The following is a 13,578-nucleotide window of genomic DNA, read 5'->3' on the forward strand; positions in this document are numbered from 1 at the left end:
ATGTGACAGGTGGTGCTGCTGCACCACCACACCTTGGCCGTGTCCAGAGCCCAGACAGTCCAGTCATAACAATAGCAAGGGTCAAAAACCTTAGGTAAAGGTAGAATGGGTAGATGGGACTGGTGGTGTGTGTGTGTGTGTGTGGGGGGGGGAGTGTTATTCTGCACTTTGTCACAGACCCAACACCCTCAGTAATCCCCACAAGCCTAAAGGTGAAGGCACATCTGGCCGACATGAAAGCACACACGGCAATGCCGACTGTTTGTTGTGTCCAGACTGAGTCACTTTGTGGGTCCAATGTGGGCATGAAAAATTGTGAACAAATTCTGAGTGCCCACCATCAACTAAGACGTAGGAAACATTCTGCTGCCAGTGCGATATGTGGATGTAATATATCTAAAATCAAGAACATTTTGAGAAGCTGATAGTTATGGTGAAATTGTTATTTGAACCAGTCATCCAGAGAAAACGTCAACTGCCAGGAGTGCATCTCCTTTATATCTGATGACTACACTACGCCTTAGCAACAAGTAGGCAGGCTAAATAAATCAACTTGTCAACTAAACCTCAGCAGATTCAACATGTTCAACTGACGTCAGGTAGTTGGCAGAAGTCTGTCAGCATTGGCAGAACTGCGCACACTGCACCAATTGGAGCCACAGACGCTCACCAACCGACAAGACCTTATCAGGCGTCTGACTGTTGGCCGTAAGTCAGTCTGGTTCTCAGGGACTTTCTTCGCCCTGCCACATCGCCAACCCCCCGCGTCCCTGCACTTTGCTCTTCATTTTTACTTTCTCTTCCTCCAAGTATTTCTGGCAGTGAGAACTGACGCTTTGTTCCGGAGCCAGTGAATGCAGGTGTCCCTATGCGTGCGGAGAAGCAGGCTTCTGTTTCACACAACTGTTTCACATGAAAAGTCAAGCTGTAGGCTGTGGGAAACAGATGAGAAAGTGGTTGCACGCTTCATTTGAGTGTGTGCCTGTGTGTGTGTGTGCGGATATGAAAATCTTTTTCAATTAGCTGCCAACTATGATGGCAGTCCTTGGAGAGCAGCAGCATAGTCTAATGCACTGAGGAGAAGCTGAGGCACTGCTGCTTCCATTGGTCTCACACACACACACACACACACACACACACACACACACACACACACACACACACACACACACACACACACACACACACACACACACACACACACACACACACACACACACACACACACACACACACACACACACACACACACACACACACACACACACACACACACACACACACACACACACACACACACATCAATGCAAAAATAAATCATAACCGCAGACATACACCAGCTTCTAGGTATGATATCAACCAGGCATCATATCAGCCACAACAGACAGACAGAAACGACAAGAGGAGGATGAGAGCGTGGTAAACCGAGAGGGGAACCCCACATTAGGATCATGCAGTGGATAGCTGGGGGCAACAGAGGAGGTGTGAGGAAGGGGGGGGGGGGGTTGATTGAAAGAAAAAAGGGGTCTTTTTGACTGACCACACATCAAGCAAAAAACAGCACATCAGAAAACAGCCAACAGGCCTCAATCACTCAAGGCAGCGTGTGAAGAGAGTGGGAGAGAGAGAGAGAAATGAAGAGCGGTTTGGATTTGTCAACGGGTGTGTTCAGTGGCTTTGACAAGAGCGTGTGTGTGTGTGTGAGGTGTGTGTGGGGGGGGGGGGGGGGGTGCGCTGTGGGGTTGTGGCACGAGGGGCACTTTTCATCACATTAGGCGCGCAGTTTTTCCTCCAGGCCGCCTGGTGACATTAACAGCCGTGAACGAGCACACACGCGGTTAATGCAGGCCGTTGTTTCGAAAAAGGGACATAATGTGTGATGCTCTTTTCCAGCTCTCAGGCGAGAAAGCAGCTGGTGCAGGAGCCCTCTAAAAGCTTTCCATTGATATGTGTGACTATGAGAGAGAGAGACAGAGACAGAGAGGGGGAGGGGGAGGGAGAGAGGGAGACTTATTGAGCGTTACCTGCGCTACAGAGTGTGACAATAGAAGCTCTGACTGCAGGGTTTCACACCTTGAGCTGCCTGCAGCGGCTGTTTGCGAGCAAGTGTGAGGGCGAGAGAATGGATGAGAGAATGAGAAATACGGAGAGGGGGTGTTTGGGGGGGGGGGGGGGGGGGCTAATGACACGTTGAGCACTGCAGATTACAGTGGCAGAGCTGAGGCAGGGATGCAATCAGAGTGTGGGGAGAGGGGGGTGCTGGGCTGAGAGGAGAGGAGAGGCACGAGGCACACACCCATGCAGCTTCAGCAGTTTGGGAACAGAAAACAGACAACAAAAACAATCAGAGCAGAACACATGAGGTCAGACAGAAAACACAGCCCAGGAGTCAGCACAGCCTTAGGCCACATCCACACTACCGTCATTTCCCCAACTATTAGCCACGGCTTGTACATCGATTTTACAAAGCATCTTCAGCTATGGAGGCTATGTATATAATACACGGGGGCAGTTAATATGGTATCAATATGGTTTTGTTTTTTTAACTCGCATAAAACACTGTCCTGCGGCTTATACACAATGCGGTTAATACACAGGAAATTATTGTATCGCGTTTTAGAACGTTGTTTCTTTTTTAAATACATTCTCCGTCCACACAGCACGTTTTCAATTTCTGACTCTTGGTCTGCACAGGGCATCTAGACATGTGGAGGGGATACCTGGAGCACAAATCACATGACTATAATTCAAAGTACACTACAGATGCTGCAAAGGAGAGCAAGGCTAGTAAAGCTTGCTTTTCAGTTGCACTCCATGTTGCATTCACCACCGGCAGGCTAGTAGTAGCAGTCGATGTGAGTGTGAGTGTCAAGAAGCAAGAGACTATCAAGGTCCAATCAGGAAGGGAACATGGACTTCTACGTCACTGATTCCAGATGTTTCTGATTCCCTGTCCACACGAAAAGGCCAAGCCGGCGTTTTCAAAAGAATACGGGGCCGACAACGTTTCCAAATCATTTGGTTTCAGGAGCTTGAGTGGTATGGGCGGGAGGCACAAGAGACAAAGGTGCTTTGGATTCAAATTAAAAGCAGAATAATGTGGATGTAGCCTTTGGCATGTTCTGTAGTAGACCAGTGATAAACACAGGAACACAGAGAGAGAGAGTGAGCTGATTACCTTCACTTGAGCACCTATTTCTGGACACCTCCAGTGTGTAGCCCAGGGACCATCATCACTGAGCTATAAGAGTTGGTTTTTCAGGTCTAAACAATCTGCATCATTATATAAACGCACAGGCAGGCCAGTGGAACAGCAGAGAAAAGTGAGTGCAAGTCAGATGAAAGATGGAGTGGGGAAGGAGGACAGCAGCACAAACCGCTGCATCAGAGCTCTCTAGCCTGCAAACACCACCCTCTCCTCTGGACACGTTCCAAACCAAAAGCCCTCCCACCCACACACACACATATCGCTAAACACAGTCTAGCTTCAAACACACTCCAAGGTTTGCACATGTGTAGGTAATCGAAAAAGAAGTGGGGAAGGAGAAGAAACTGAGAACATAAGCAATAGGGAGTTTGTTTCTGGGACAGTGAAACTGCTTACCGTAAGTTGTGGCAACCACATGTGTCAAACAATGCATAGAGTTACAAATGCATGACCCAGTGACATTTCAGGATGGAACACAGGGAGGGAAGTTTATGTTAACCAAATGTGTTTTTTTATATATACAGGCATGTTCTGTGTGTACGTCGTAAAATGTGAAGCACAAAAAAATTGGGGGGGCACTACCTGTCTTATTCTCAAAAGAAGACTACATTTAAATACGGAGTCCAGCTCTATACTGCAGTATAACTGCATTACCACAGCTATATAATATAAGGGTATCCATTCTCTCTTTGAGAATTCATAGTTGGTCATTTCCAGTAATGCAGTCATGCCATATGGAGTATAGAATAGACCTTAAATAGACGTGTTTCCAGGAACTTAGAGGAAAGCTATTAGCTATTGAAGGTCTAAGTACCGAAAGCTTGGTATAAGTAAAGACACTTTTTTGCATGGATCTGAGTGTGCAGAGACTTTTTTCCTATATTACAGACGTTTTTCTGGCACCTTGGCTTTGGAGAGTGCGGTGTACAACCCTAGAAAGGAAAGCTATTAGCAAAAGACAAAATGAAACACAAGCAAGCACACACATGTAGAAAGAAAGACAAATAAAAAGGAAGAAAAATTATGCTGAAATGCACCCAAAACAGTTTATAAACATCTGCCTCTCTCTCCCCCACTAGAAGACCGATGGAACATGTCGAGCACAAACAATTGAGCACACTAAACAAAATACACAGACAGAGAGAATCACATGTATCACTTCAAACAGGGATTACCATAGCATCATCAGACCTTCCTGTTGCCAATGAGAAATATGACCTTTCCAATACATCTTGACAAGTGAACTTCTACTACAGACACAAATCGTTACAAGTAGTTATCACATGCCCCACCTCTTCATCTGTTATTTATCTGCCTCTGACTCACTGTATCACTAGTGAAAACAACTGATCAAATACCGATCAATAGTGCAGGGTAATCAGAGTTACTTATGGGCGTTCTCACTGACCAAGTCATCAATAACAGGGAAAAAAAACAGTGTGTGTGTGTGTGGGGGGGGGGGGGGGGGGGGGCCAGACACACTATGTTTTTTGTTGATTTGTTTGCCAATGATGTGATAGACTAGACCGTCACACCAAGCTTTGTTCCTGGACAGCAGATCTGCTTTATGATCTGCCACCATCCTCGCCTGCATGGCTGAATCACAGTGTGCAGAGGACCGTGTGAAAACAAGCCCGGTGCGATCTGTGGGTAGGAAACAAAACAGGCAAACACTCAGGGAGGCGCAGTTCTGACCATCTCTGGCTGAACACAGAGGCGGCACAGGGTCCTGTGAGTCCAAGCTTCTGGCAGCAGGACAGAGACCGGACACCAGTGGTGCTGTCTAGAGCCAGCAACAGCTGTGCAAAGAGCAAATTAGGCTATCACTGACAGAAAGCACCAGCTGACATTGTCTGGTCCCATGAAAACTGATGTTTTTGCCTGATAAGGAAGGCAACAAGGGAACCACGGATATGAATTATTGAGCAGGTTGCTAGTTACCATACGCTCAAAAAAAGCAATGACGTCAACGAATGAGGGGGAGGGGGTGGGGGGGCAGACACTTCTTGAGGAGGAGGGGTATGAGCTTTCTTGATTCTCAGTGTGCGTTAGAAAACATACTACACGTGTTATACATACTGTAGTGTGTGCACCTCTGTATGTGTGTGTGTTTCAAGTGTAAAAGCACACCTGTAATGGGCAGGACCTGGTGGTGTATTTCCACACCTTCCTGAGGGGAAAGACAAAACTGTATGAATCCGGCAGGAAATAGTTTCCTGGAGCCTGTCAGCCCAGCCAACAGACAGGATGTTGAAATATTTCACTCATCTTTCTGAGACTCTTCCCTCTCCCGCCCCTCAGAAAAGCCAAAAGAACCACAGGTTTGGGGAAAAGAGAAATGATAGGAAAAATTTTTGAAATGAAGCGCCTTGGTTTCCTTCAAGTGTGTGTCGACTCGAGCCAACATATTTTCAAGAAAAGACGACACCAACTCTGTCCTGTGGTATGTCTGCGTAAGGAAACGCTGTTTAAAACAAAAAAACAGCACGGACACATAAACCCCTTTAACAAAGGGGGGGGGGGGGATCTGCAAGCCTATAATCAATGCATGGACTAAAACTGACAGCAAAAGTGGCTGTAAATGAGGTACTCACAGCTTTATAGGTGTATAGCCCATAAGCTTACATTCTCCACAGAACCACTAGTCTCCCTCCCCATTTTGTGACCATTATCATAAATTCTGTGACCATGCTGCACCAATCCCAAAATGCTTTGGGGGCTGACGGAGAGGGAAGAATCCATGGAGAGAGTGAGAGAAAGCCCTTAAAGCTGCAGCAGCAGCAGCAGCCAAATGCCTGAACAATCAGCATTGAGGTGTCAAGGGTGCAGCTTTCCTCATGCACGCTCACACTGTGGAGATTAACTTTTCATGAGCGAGACACACACATGCAAGGAGGAGACGGGGGGCAGAGCAATGAAATCAAGTGTATTTGTGCATCCTCAGCACCTCAAATGGGCCCTAGCCTTAAAGGTCACTAAGCTGGCAGCTGCACACACTGTATCCCCCTTAAACCAGAAGATGCTTTAGGGAAATAACTGCATGGCAAAGCCAAGCTCCCACAGCTCACAAGCTCCCATATACACAAACACACACACATAGCTTTCATAGCCCTCCAGCACACTGCAGTTCAGAGTATTTCGAAGGAAGACAAGCAATTCTGAGAATATCCTTTCCCTCAACTCCCTTCATTCCAGGACGTGTAGCCTCTGACCCCACGGCTGCTGATAGCACGCTTATCACATGGGCCTGGCTGCCTCTCTTCTAACTGGTCCACTCCCCATCCTCACTGCTAAAAGGAATCTGCATGTCACGGCCTGTATCCTGGCAACGCAAGCAGTCCTGGGAACACTGCCTCAAGATGTGGCTCTCCTGGTGGGACAATGACCACATCCTCCCCACAAAGGGCCCTCCGCTCACCGCTGGACAGCCAAGCCGAAGTGAGTGCTCATAATCGATTTGTCTGCGCCATTGTGACACTGATGGCCCAGACAGGCATGAGAGAGAGAGAGAGAGAGAGAGAGAGATGGAGGGAGAGAGAGAAGAAAGAAAGAGATGTTGGAAGAGAAAGAGATGGAGAGAGAGAGAGATGGAGGGAGGGAGGGAGAGAGAGAAAGAGAAAAGAGAGAGAGAGAGCTCCAGCAGGAGCTGAAGCTGTAAAAGCTGTAGGACCCACCCCTTCCTCCTTCTCCTCCTTCTTCTCTAAGCCTGAGGCCTGACTGGATAATCACTACTGCCACATATCAGCAGCATGCTGAAATCCCATGATCCTGCTGGGCTACTGATCATACATCAGGCACGCCAGGCTCATGTGAGCTGCATGCCACTAGCAACCTCCATCCACCTCTCCACTCCCCAGCCCTGCCAACCTAACCCCTTCAACTCCCCTCATCCTCTTCATTACTTCTCAGGGGATGCCATCCTCTCCTGGTCCTCATTTCCTCCGGTGCCATAATACACACACGGCTTTGGGGAATCATCCGTGCTCTTTAAAAAAAAACTCAAGCCAGGGTTTTGAGCATGAGCCGCATTTGAGCTCAAGGGACTGTTTCCACTTACACCAGATGGAAACTTTTCCACTACAACAGAACTGGACGAATCCAAAGTGCAACAGTCACGCTGTGCCAGCACGTAAACACTAGCTGGGCAGTAACAGATAACAGTAACAGACACTCTCACTCTCACACACTCACACACACTACCTAATAAACTCCTCAGGCAGAAGTATCTCTACAACAACAACCTTTCAACATCTTGTCAGTTGTGTGAAGACTCATCCCTCAATAGTGCTTATTCACTCACTACACTGATTCTCTTCAGAAAACAGAAATCTGTAACAAAGACTTCCCAACAAGATAGTTAGAAAACAAAACAATAAAACAAATAACAATTACGCTACTGTTTTGTTAAGCAATAAATACTATTTCATTTGTGTTCCTCTAATACATTCCTAACTGACTGACTGAGCATATGGAGGTAAGAACTTCTTGCCCTGAGGGAGAGGACCCCACCTAATCCTGTGCCTACAGGTCATGTCCCATAATAGTACAGGACACACCCCAACTCAGCCTCAAGCTCAAAATTCACTACTGCCAGGACCACCAAGCCAAGAAACCAACGTAAGTCATGGCCATGCCTTCACATTTATACATGATGGTTATAAAGTGGTCGGGGGCTGAAATTTTAAGACTGGGGTCAACAGTTGGAGAACTGGACAATTGGGAGGAAGTATCAACTACAGCCAAACAACCACTGGCAACACTAGAAGAATTGTACTAGTGTGGCCTGTTACAAGTAATTTCTGCTGTGCCCTACAATCTACCGTTTCTGGCATGAGTAAATCAGATTAAACATGCTATCCCCCAGATCAACATTAACATTATGTTTATATGTTGTTTATTCTGTAACTTAAGATACTGTTTGCCGTGACTCGGCGATTTTCTGGGTGACAGCACAGCAGCTCCAAAGTAAGCTAGCAGGAGACAGGCAGAGGAAGAAAGCATGCATTGCAACAGAGGAGTCAAACACATCGGCCCCTCCCAATCTGCGGATATGCCCGCACTCCAGCGGGACCGTATATAAATCACAGAGGCCAACTCAGCATTCCAGAGCAGGCGCTAGCGCCCAAGTCCTAATTAACTACATAGCCTACATCGCCTGGCGTGCAGAAAAGGGGAAAGAAAGACTCGGACAGTCGACATCGACCGTAAGTTCGTGTGCAGGGGTGACAACTCACCATTTCTTTGTGCATTCCACCATGAGTTCCTGGTAGGAAGCCACGAATTGAAATTTGGACGCGTGTTTCCCCACACGTTGCAGCCTTTTCCAAACTGAGGCCATGTTTTCTTTATGAACGGAGAGTAGTGTTTCTTTTTTGTCCCGTCCTTCTTTAGCTTTGGCCCAGGTTTGCCCTTGGTCAAGTGTTTAAAAAGTATCAGACTGAAATCCACTTGTGTACATTCATTGCCGACAATCTAGCGAAAAATATTCATTGCAAATTGTTACAAAAAGTACAATCACAACACAAGTGTCAAGCCATTAAAAACAGTAGCGATGGTGCTGGCGAAGTGGCATGACACGGTGACAAGGAATTTCCTTTCCAGTGGGTCCGACTTGACAAAGTGCATGCTTTTGGCCGCCCAGTAAAATCCAGATTTGAGTTTCCAACATCAATCCGTCATAATCCACAGCATTCACACACCTAGAGGGAAAGAAAGCGACAGTTAGCACCCGTGTGTATCTTAACGAAGATACAAATCAAACTGGCAGGAGTAAAGGAAGGGCGCGCGTACAAAAGCGTAGGATACTACTAGAACACACCCGACAATCATTCGGTTGCTACCTGCGGCATATCATGGCACAACAAGCTCAAGGTATCTTTTGGCTATCTCTTTAATTATGAAACAGAAACACTCTCACGTGCTATCAGAAATATGGGTTCCGTTGAATAGCCTACATTGCATTTGGACGTAGCCCAAGGTGCCCGTGCAGAACCACTCATTTCACATAAATCATAATGTTTGGGAAAAGACACCCCTGTGTGTTCTCGTGAGGTACTTAGCTCAACATTCCAGGCAAAATTCCTGAAAAAAAACCACATCGCTCGCCCGGGTTTAGAGCCCAATTGAGAAGGAAAACACCCGCGAGGAGAAATTGTTTTCATCCCGGCAAATACAAACTTACTAAACAGACATGTTTGTCGTGTTCAATATTACATAAATGTATAGGTGGTGGTGACATTGGAACTATGTCACATAAATGCACATTCTTTCATTGAGCATCAAAGCTGCATCCAAGCTATCTCTGTGCCTCACACAACATAAGTTACCCTGAATGTAGAGCTAAGTGGACCAAAATTACTCTCATAGCTTAGGTTGAAAGTAAACTTCACATTCAACTTGACAGGCAGACAGAATGTTCCTTCATAATCCGTATAATATCACTACAGCACACAGCAACCAGTTTCATGGAAATAGTGACGTTCCAAAGCTAAAGAGCAATGAATTTTCATCCTTTGGTCGTAATCATGTATTACACTGGTTGACTTTTGCGAGCTAGCAAGGTAGCAACTTGAAACACTTAACTGACTTGTTATGGTCAACTAACAGTTACGTTGTTTAAAACTGAGGTACATTAACCCCTATGAACACTGTGTAACCTTAAAACATCTGGGTTGGAATTGTACTGAACCCTCAGTACACTCCAAGCATCATGCTAATTGCTATGCAGATGTTTCTGCTAACGTTGCTTACGAATGTACGAATACAAGACTGAAAAGAAGAGACGCTTGCCACTCACCTCTTTAAATATTTAGCAAGCTAGCTTAATCCTCCTTTGAATGGTGCGCTAAGTAGCAAGCTAGCTAGCGAGCTACCCGGCTGCATGTAGCCAGCTAGCTAGCTAGCTTGCCAATTACCAGCTACTTCTGCACTATGGGCCATTCAGCAAGCAAAAGCTAGCTCACTATCATAACATAAAAGTAACATAAATGAATCCTTGGCAACAAAAACGTTATAGGCCTCTTCCAAGTTAACAGTAACACATGAGTAAGAAATTGGCGAGGTTGGCAACCAACAAGAAAAACGGAGTACGAGTAACGTTAGTCCAACCCCAACCCGTGAAATTCCAGCAACCTCGTCCTGACAAACTCAACACTCAACCCTCCATCATTTCCCCCCTTTACGTTCACTCAAACATTCGCGAAATGCTAAAAAGAAACGCCCCAATAGAGATATCATTGGATGTTCTCTCGCAAATGTTTACACATTCATATCGCTTCCCAACCTATTGAAGCATATTATTGGCCACTTTAAACGTCCATCAGGTTTTCATGTCCCGCCTTTACATGCTAGCAGGCTGCATCCAGGAATCCCTGTGACGTGTGGTCCTTCCATTTCTCTTATTATTGGTCGACGCTCTCCATTGACATCAAATTGTTTATGTAATTGAGGCTTACCTGTGGCCTCTCTAGATGTCAATCACTTTTGTTGACATTCTCACCAGTTAAAGCTATGCGACATCCTTTATAGATATTACAGAAACTGAACATATTGTTCATAGTTGAACCCAGACAAAATCCTCATGATATAGGCCTATGTAACACAGTTAGGACATGCTAAATGTAAACAGCTACATTTAGTTTATTTCTTTCTTTATATATATTGCATATATGCAAGCCTTTTTGATAGATAGATAGATAGATAGAATGATAGATAGGTTAACCTATCTGACTTAAATTTATAAAAAATCTAGAAACACAAACAGTAGCCTAGTGAAGGCTATAATTAAATGTGACAGGTGGTTTTACAAACATTTTGTCACATTTTATAGCCTAGTCTATGTGAAAATATTCCCAAGAGTTGTTTTCAGGTTGATAGTTTTCCTGTGTGTGTGTGTGTGTGTGTGTGTGTGTGTGTGTGTAGCTGTATCTCCTATCTCCTGGGATCAGTGGAATGCATAGTTGAAAGTTTGGGTCAGGCTAGCTGTTGTGGTTTGCATTTCTCATCTGGAGCTGTTCAGACACGACTTGTCCTTTTGTCCTTTTATGACTTTAGAATCTTACAGAAATCTGACACTAATGCTTCAAGTGGCACTTGTTGACACAATTCTTTTTTATTCTAGCATATCTGGCTGTCAATCCAAAATCAAGTGACAGAGAGGATATGTAACTTTAACTTCAACGTTCATGGATTTCGAGTGCAGTGTGTAGATTAGAAGGAGCCTTGCATGTGTCAAGGAATGCTTTGATGTGACAAACGATCCTGTGAAAAACAGACTTGCCAGTATGGGTGCACCTACATGGCACCAACAGGGGAGCAAGGGGCAACAAGAGTGAGTGTGTGTGTGTGTGTGTGTGTGTGTGTGAGAGAGAGAGAGAGAGAGAGAGAGAGAGAGAGAGAGAGAGAGAGAGAGATTTTATTTGATTCAGTGTTGGCTGTATGGGGGTCGGTATGTGTGATGATGTGTCCAATGGTAGTGGCTGTGAGTCTGTGTGTGTGTGTGTGTGTGTGTGTGTGTGTGTGTGTGTGTGTGTGTGTGTGTGGAGCATGTCTGTCGCCATGCAGGCAAAGGAGTGAACAAGTGGGATAAAGAAGAACTGAGTGGTTTCTTAAGCCTCGCTATAGAGCAACCCAATAGCAGCTCTATCTGAGAGCAGCCCTTGAGCCAGAGGCCCTGTGTACAAGCTATAGTGGCCATTAGGATGACCTGTTAACAAGTACAAAACCCTTGAGGCCTAGGTGTCAGATATATTCCTTGGCAGTTGCCAGTGGCGGCCAAAAAGTAACATGTGGTCACATTTCTTGCCAAATAACGGTCACTTTTCTGCTCAGATAGAGAAATTGATTAAGTAGCACTGCAAATGTGAAATAATGTAACATTCTCCATACAATTTCTGTGATACCTGAAGTCGATCAATGATTTTTTTTTTTTTGATCCACAATACATCACACAATAATATCACTTCAGTGTCAAATAGGCTACAAAAAGCAAGTATATAGCTCCGTTTGATTTTGGATATGCCATCTCCTGCAGATTGTATTATATGTGCCCTACTAACAGCATGGCGTTTCCTGTTAGTCTCCCTGTGGACATTTGAGAATGAGGCCCGGCAGTGAGATAAGCATCTTTCCAGTAAGTGATGCCACCCTGACTCATAAGGAGCCCTGATAGATCCAAGTTCATTGGCCAGTATGCCTCAGCCGATGCACTCAGGAAACAGGGGTCTGGCATATCTTGATTTATATGAATCTTCATAGGATCCTTCTCCCTGATTCAAAGCCAACAGATTAAATGTAGAATTTCCCATAAATAAAATTTGACTAATGTTATTTTGGAGGGCTTTCAAATTTATGTTTTTTTGTTGTTGTTGTTATGATTGGTCAATGATTTAAAATGAACATCCATGTCTTCAAGTCTTAATTCTCCTTCATCGGACAGTGAGGGATAATATGAATTCTACACAAACACTACACTACACTAATCAAATAACAGTCAGTCTATACCTATTGCTGAATGCATGCTTAAGGCGAAATTCGCAGAAGCCTGGTTGTGAGGCAAACTTGAAAAGACTGCTCCATATTCACTGAAAGGCTCCATACAGCTCAATATTGTGACTGGCATTTTGCAGCCTACAGATCAGAACACTGGCAGAGAGGTCTTGCCTCTCCAGAGTCAATAAACACCAAATAAATTCTGTGGGGTTTCTAGTAAAATCCCAGAGGAGACGAGATGAGAGGGGAAAGCCTTTAGAAGTCTGGCAATTTTCCTAATGTGGCAACAGCCACCTTTGTGACAAAGTAATCAAAGCTCTACATGAAATAAACAAAAGACTGATTGCAGGAACTCATTAAAAATGAAAACGGCACTCTCTCTCCTCAGCCCTCACCCTCCCAGGTTAAATTAGCAGTTTCACCCTGCATGGCTTTGATGTGAGATGATTGACTTCAATTACTTCCCCTTTGGTTCACAAACTTTTGCCTTTTTTGGGCCACAGATAACTTTCGACTTATCTCCAAAACATTTCATCAAGGACCCTCCTCCGCCAGCCTGGTTAGTGATTGCAATCTGACAAAGATTGGGATCAATCCAGCTCGAGATTGGGAAATTAGGAAACCTTAATGATTACTGAATTAATAAAGTTGAAACGCTAAAAATGTGCAATATCCCTTCTGATCTCCTGTGTTTCTGTCACAGATAGAAATCTTTTCCTCTCTACAGAAATCTTCATCTGAGAGCTCTGCGCGCCACAGGCAACCCGCCGAGGACCAGAGGCACTGGGGCCTGAAGGGTGATCCATCTGTGCATCGAAACCCTCCCAACAGGCTCTACAGCTGTGTGTGTGTTTGGTGTGTGTGTGTGTGTGTGTGTGTGT

The 13,578-nt window shown here is 45.2% G+C and overlaps 1 protein-coding gene across 2 annotated transcripts in view; it reads right to left on the reverse strand.

Moving 5' to 3' along the window:
• ehbp1 (EH domain binding protein 1) overlaps window positions 1–10,360 on the reverse strand; it is a 165,161-nt gene extending 154,801 nt beyond the window's left edge. For both annotated transcript variants that reach the window (XM_062519094.1, XM_062519093.1), the window contains exons 1-2: window positions 10,005–10,360; window positions 8,443–8,907 (exon numbers count right to left, since the gene is read on the reverse strand). In XM_062519094.1, the coding sequence (XP_062375078.1) occupies window positions 8,443–8,546 (104 nt within the window). In that variant the 5' untranslated portion in view covers window positions 8,547–8,907; window positions 10,005–10,360. The remainder of the gene's footprint in view (window positions 1–8,442; window positions 8,908–10,004) is intronic.
• Window positions 10,361–13,578: the final 3,218 nt, after the last annotated feature.

This window comes from Sardina pilchardus, chromosome 18, assembly GCF_963854185.1.
Source record: "Sardina pilchardus chromosome 18, fSarPil1.1, whole genome shotgun sequence".
NCBI classification, from domain to species: Eukaryota; Metazoa; Chordata; class Actinopteri; order Clupeiformes; family Clupeidae; genus Sardina; species Sardina pilchardus.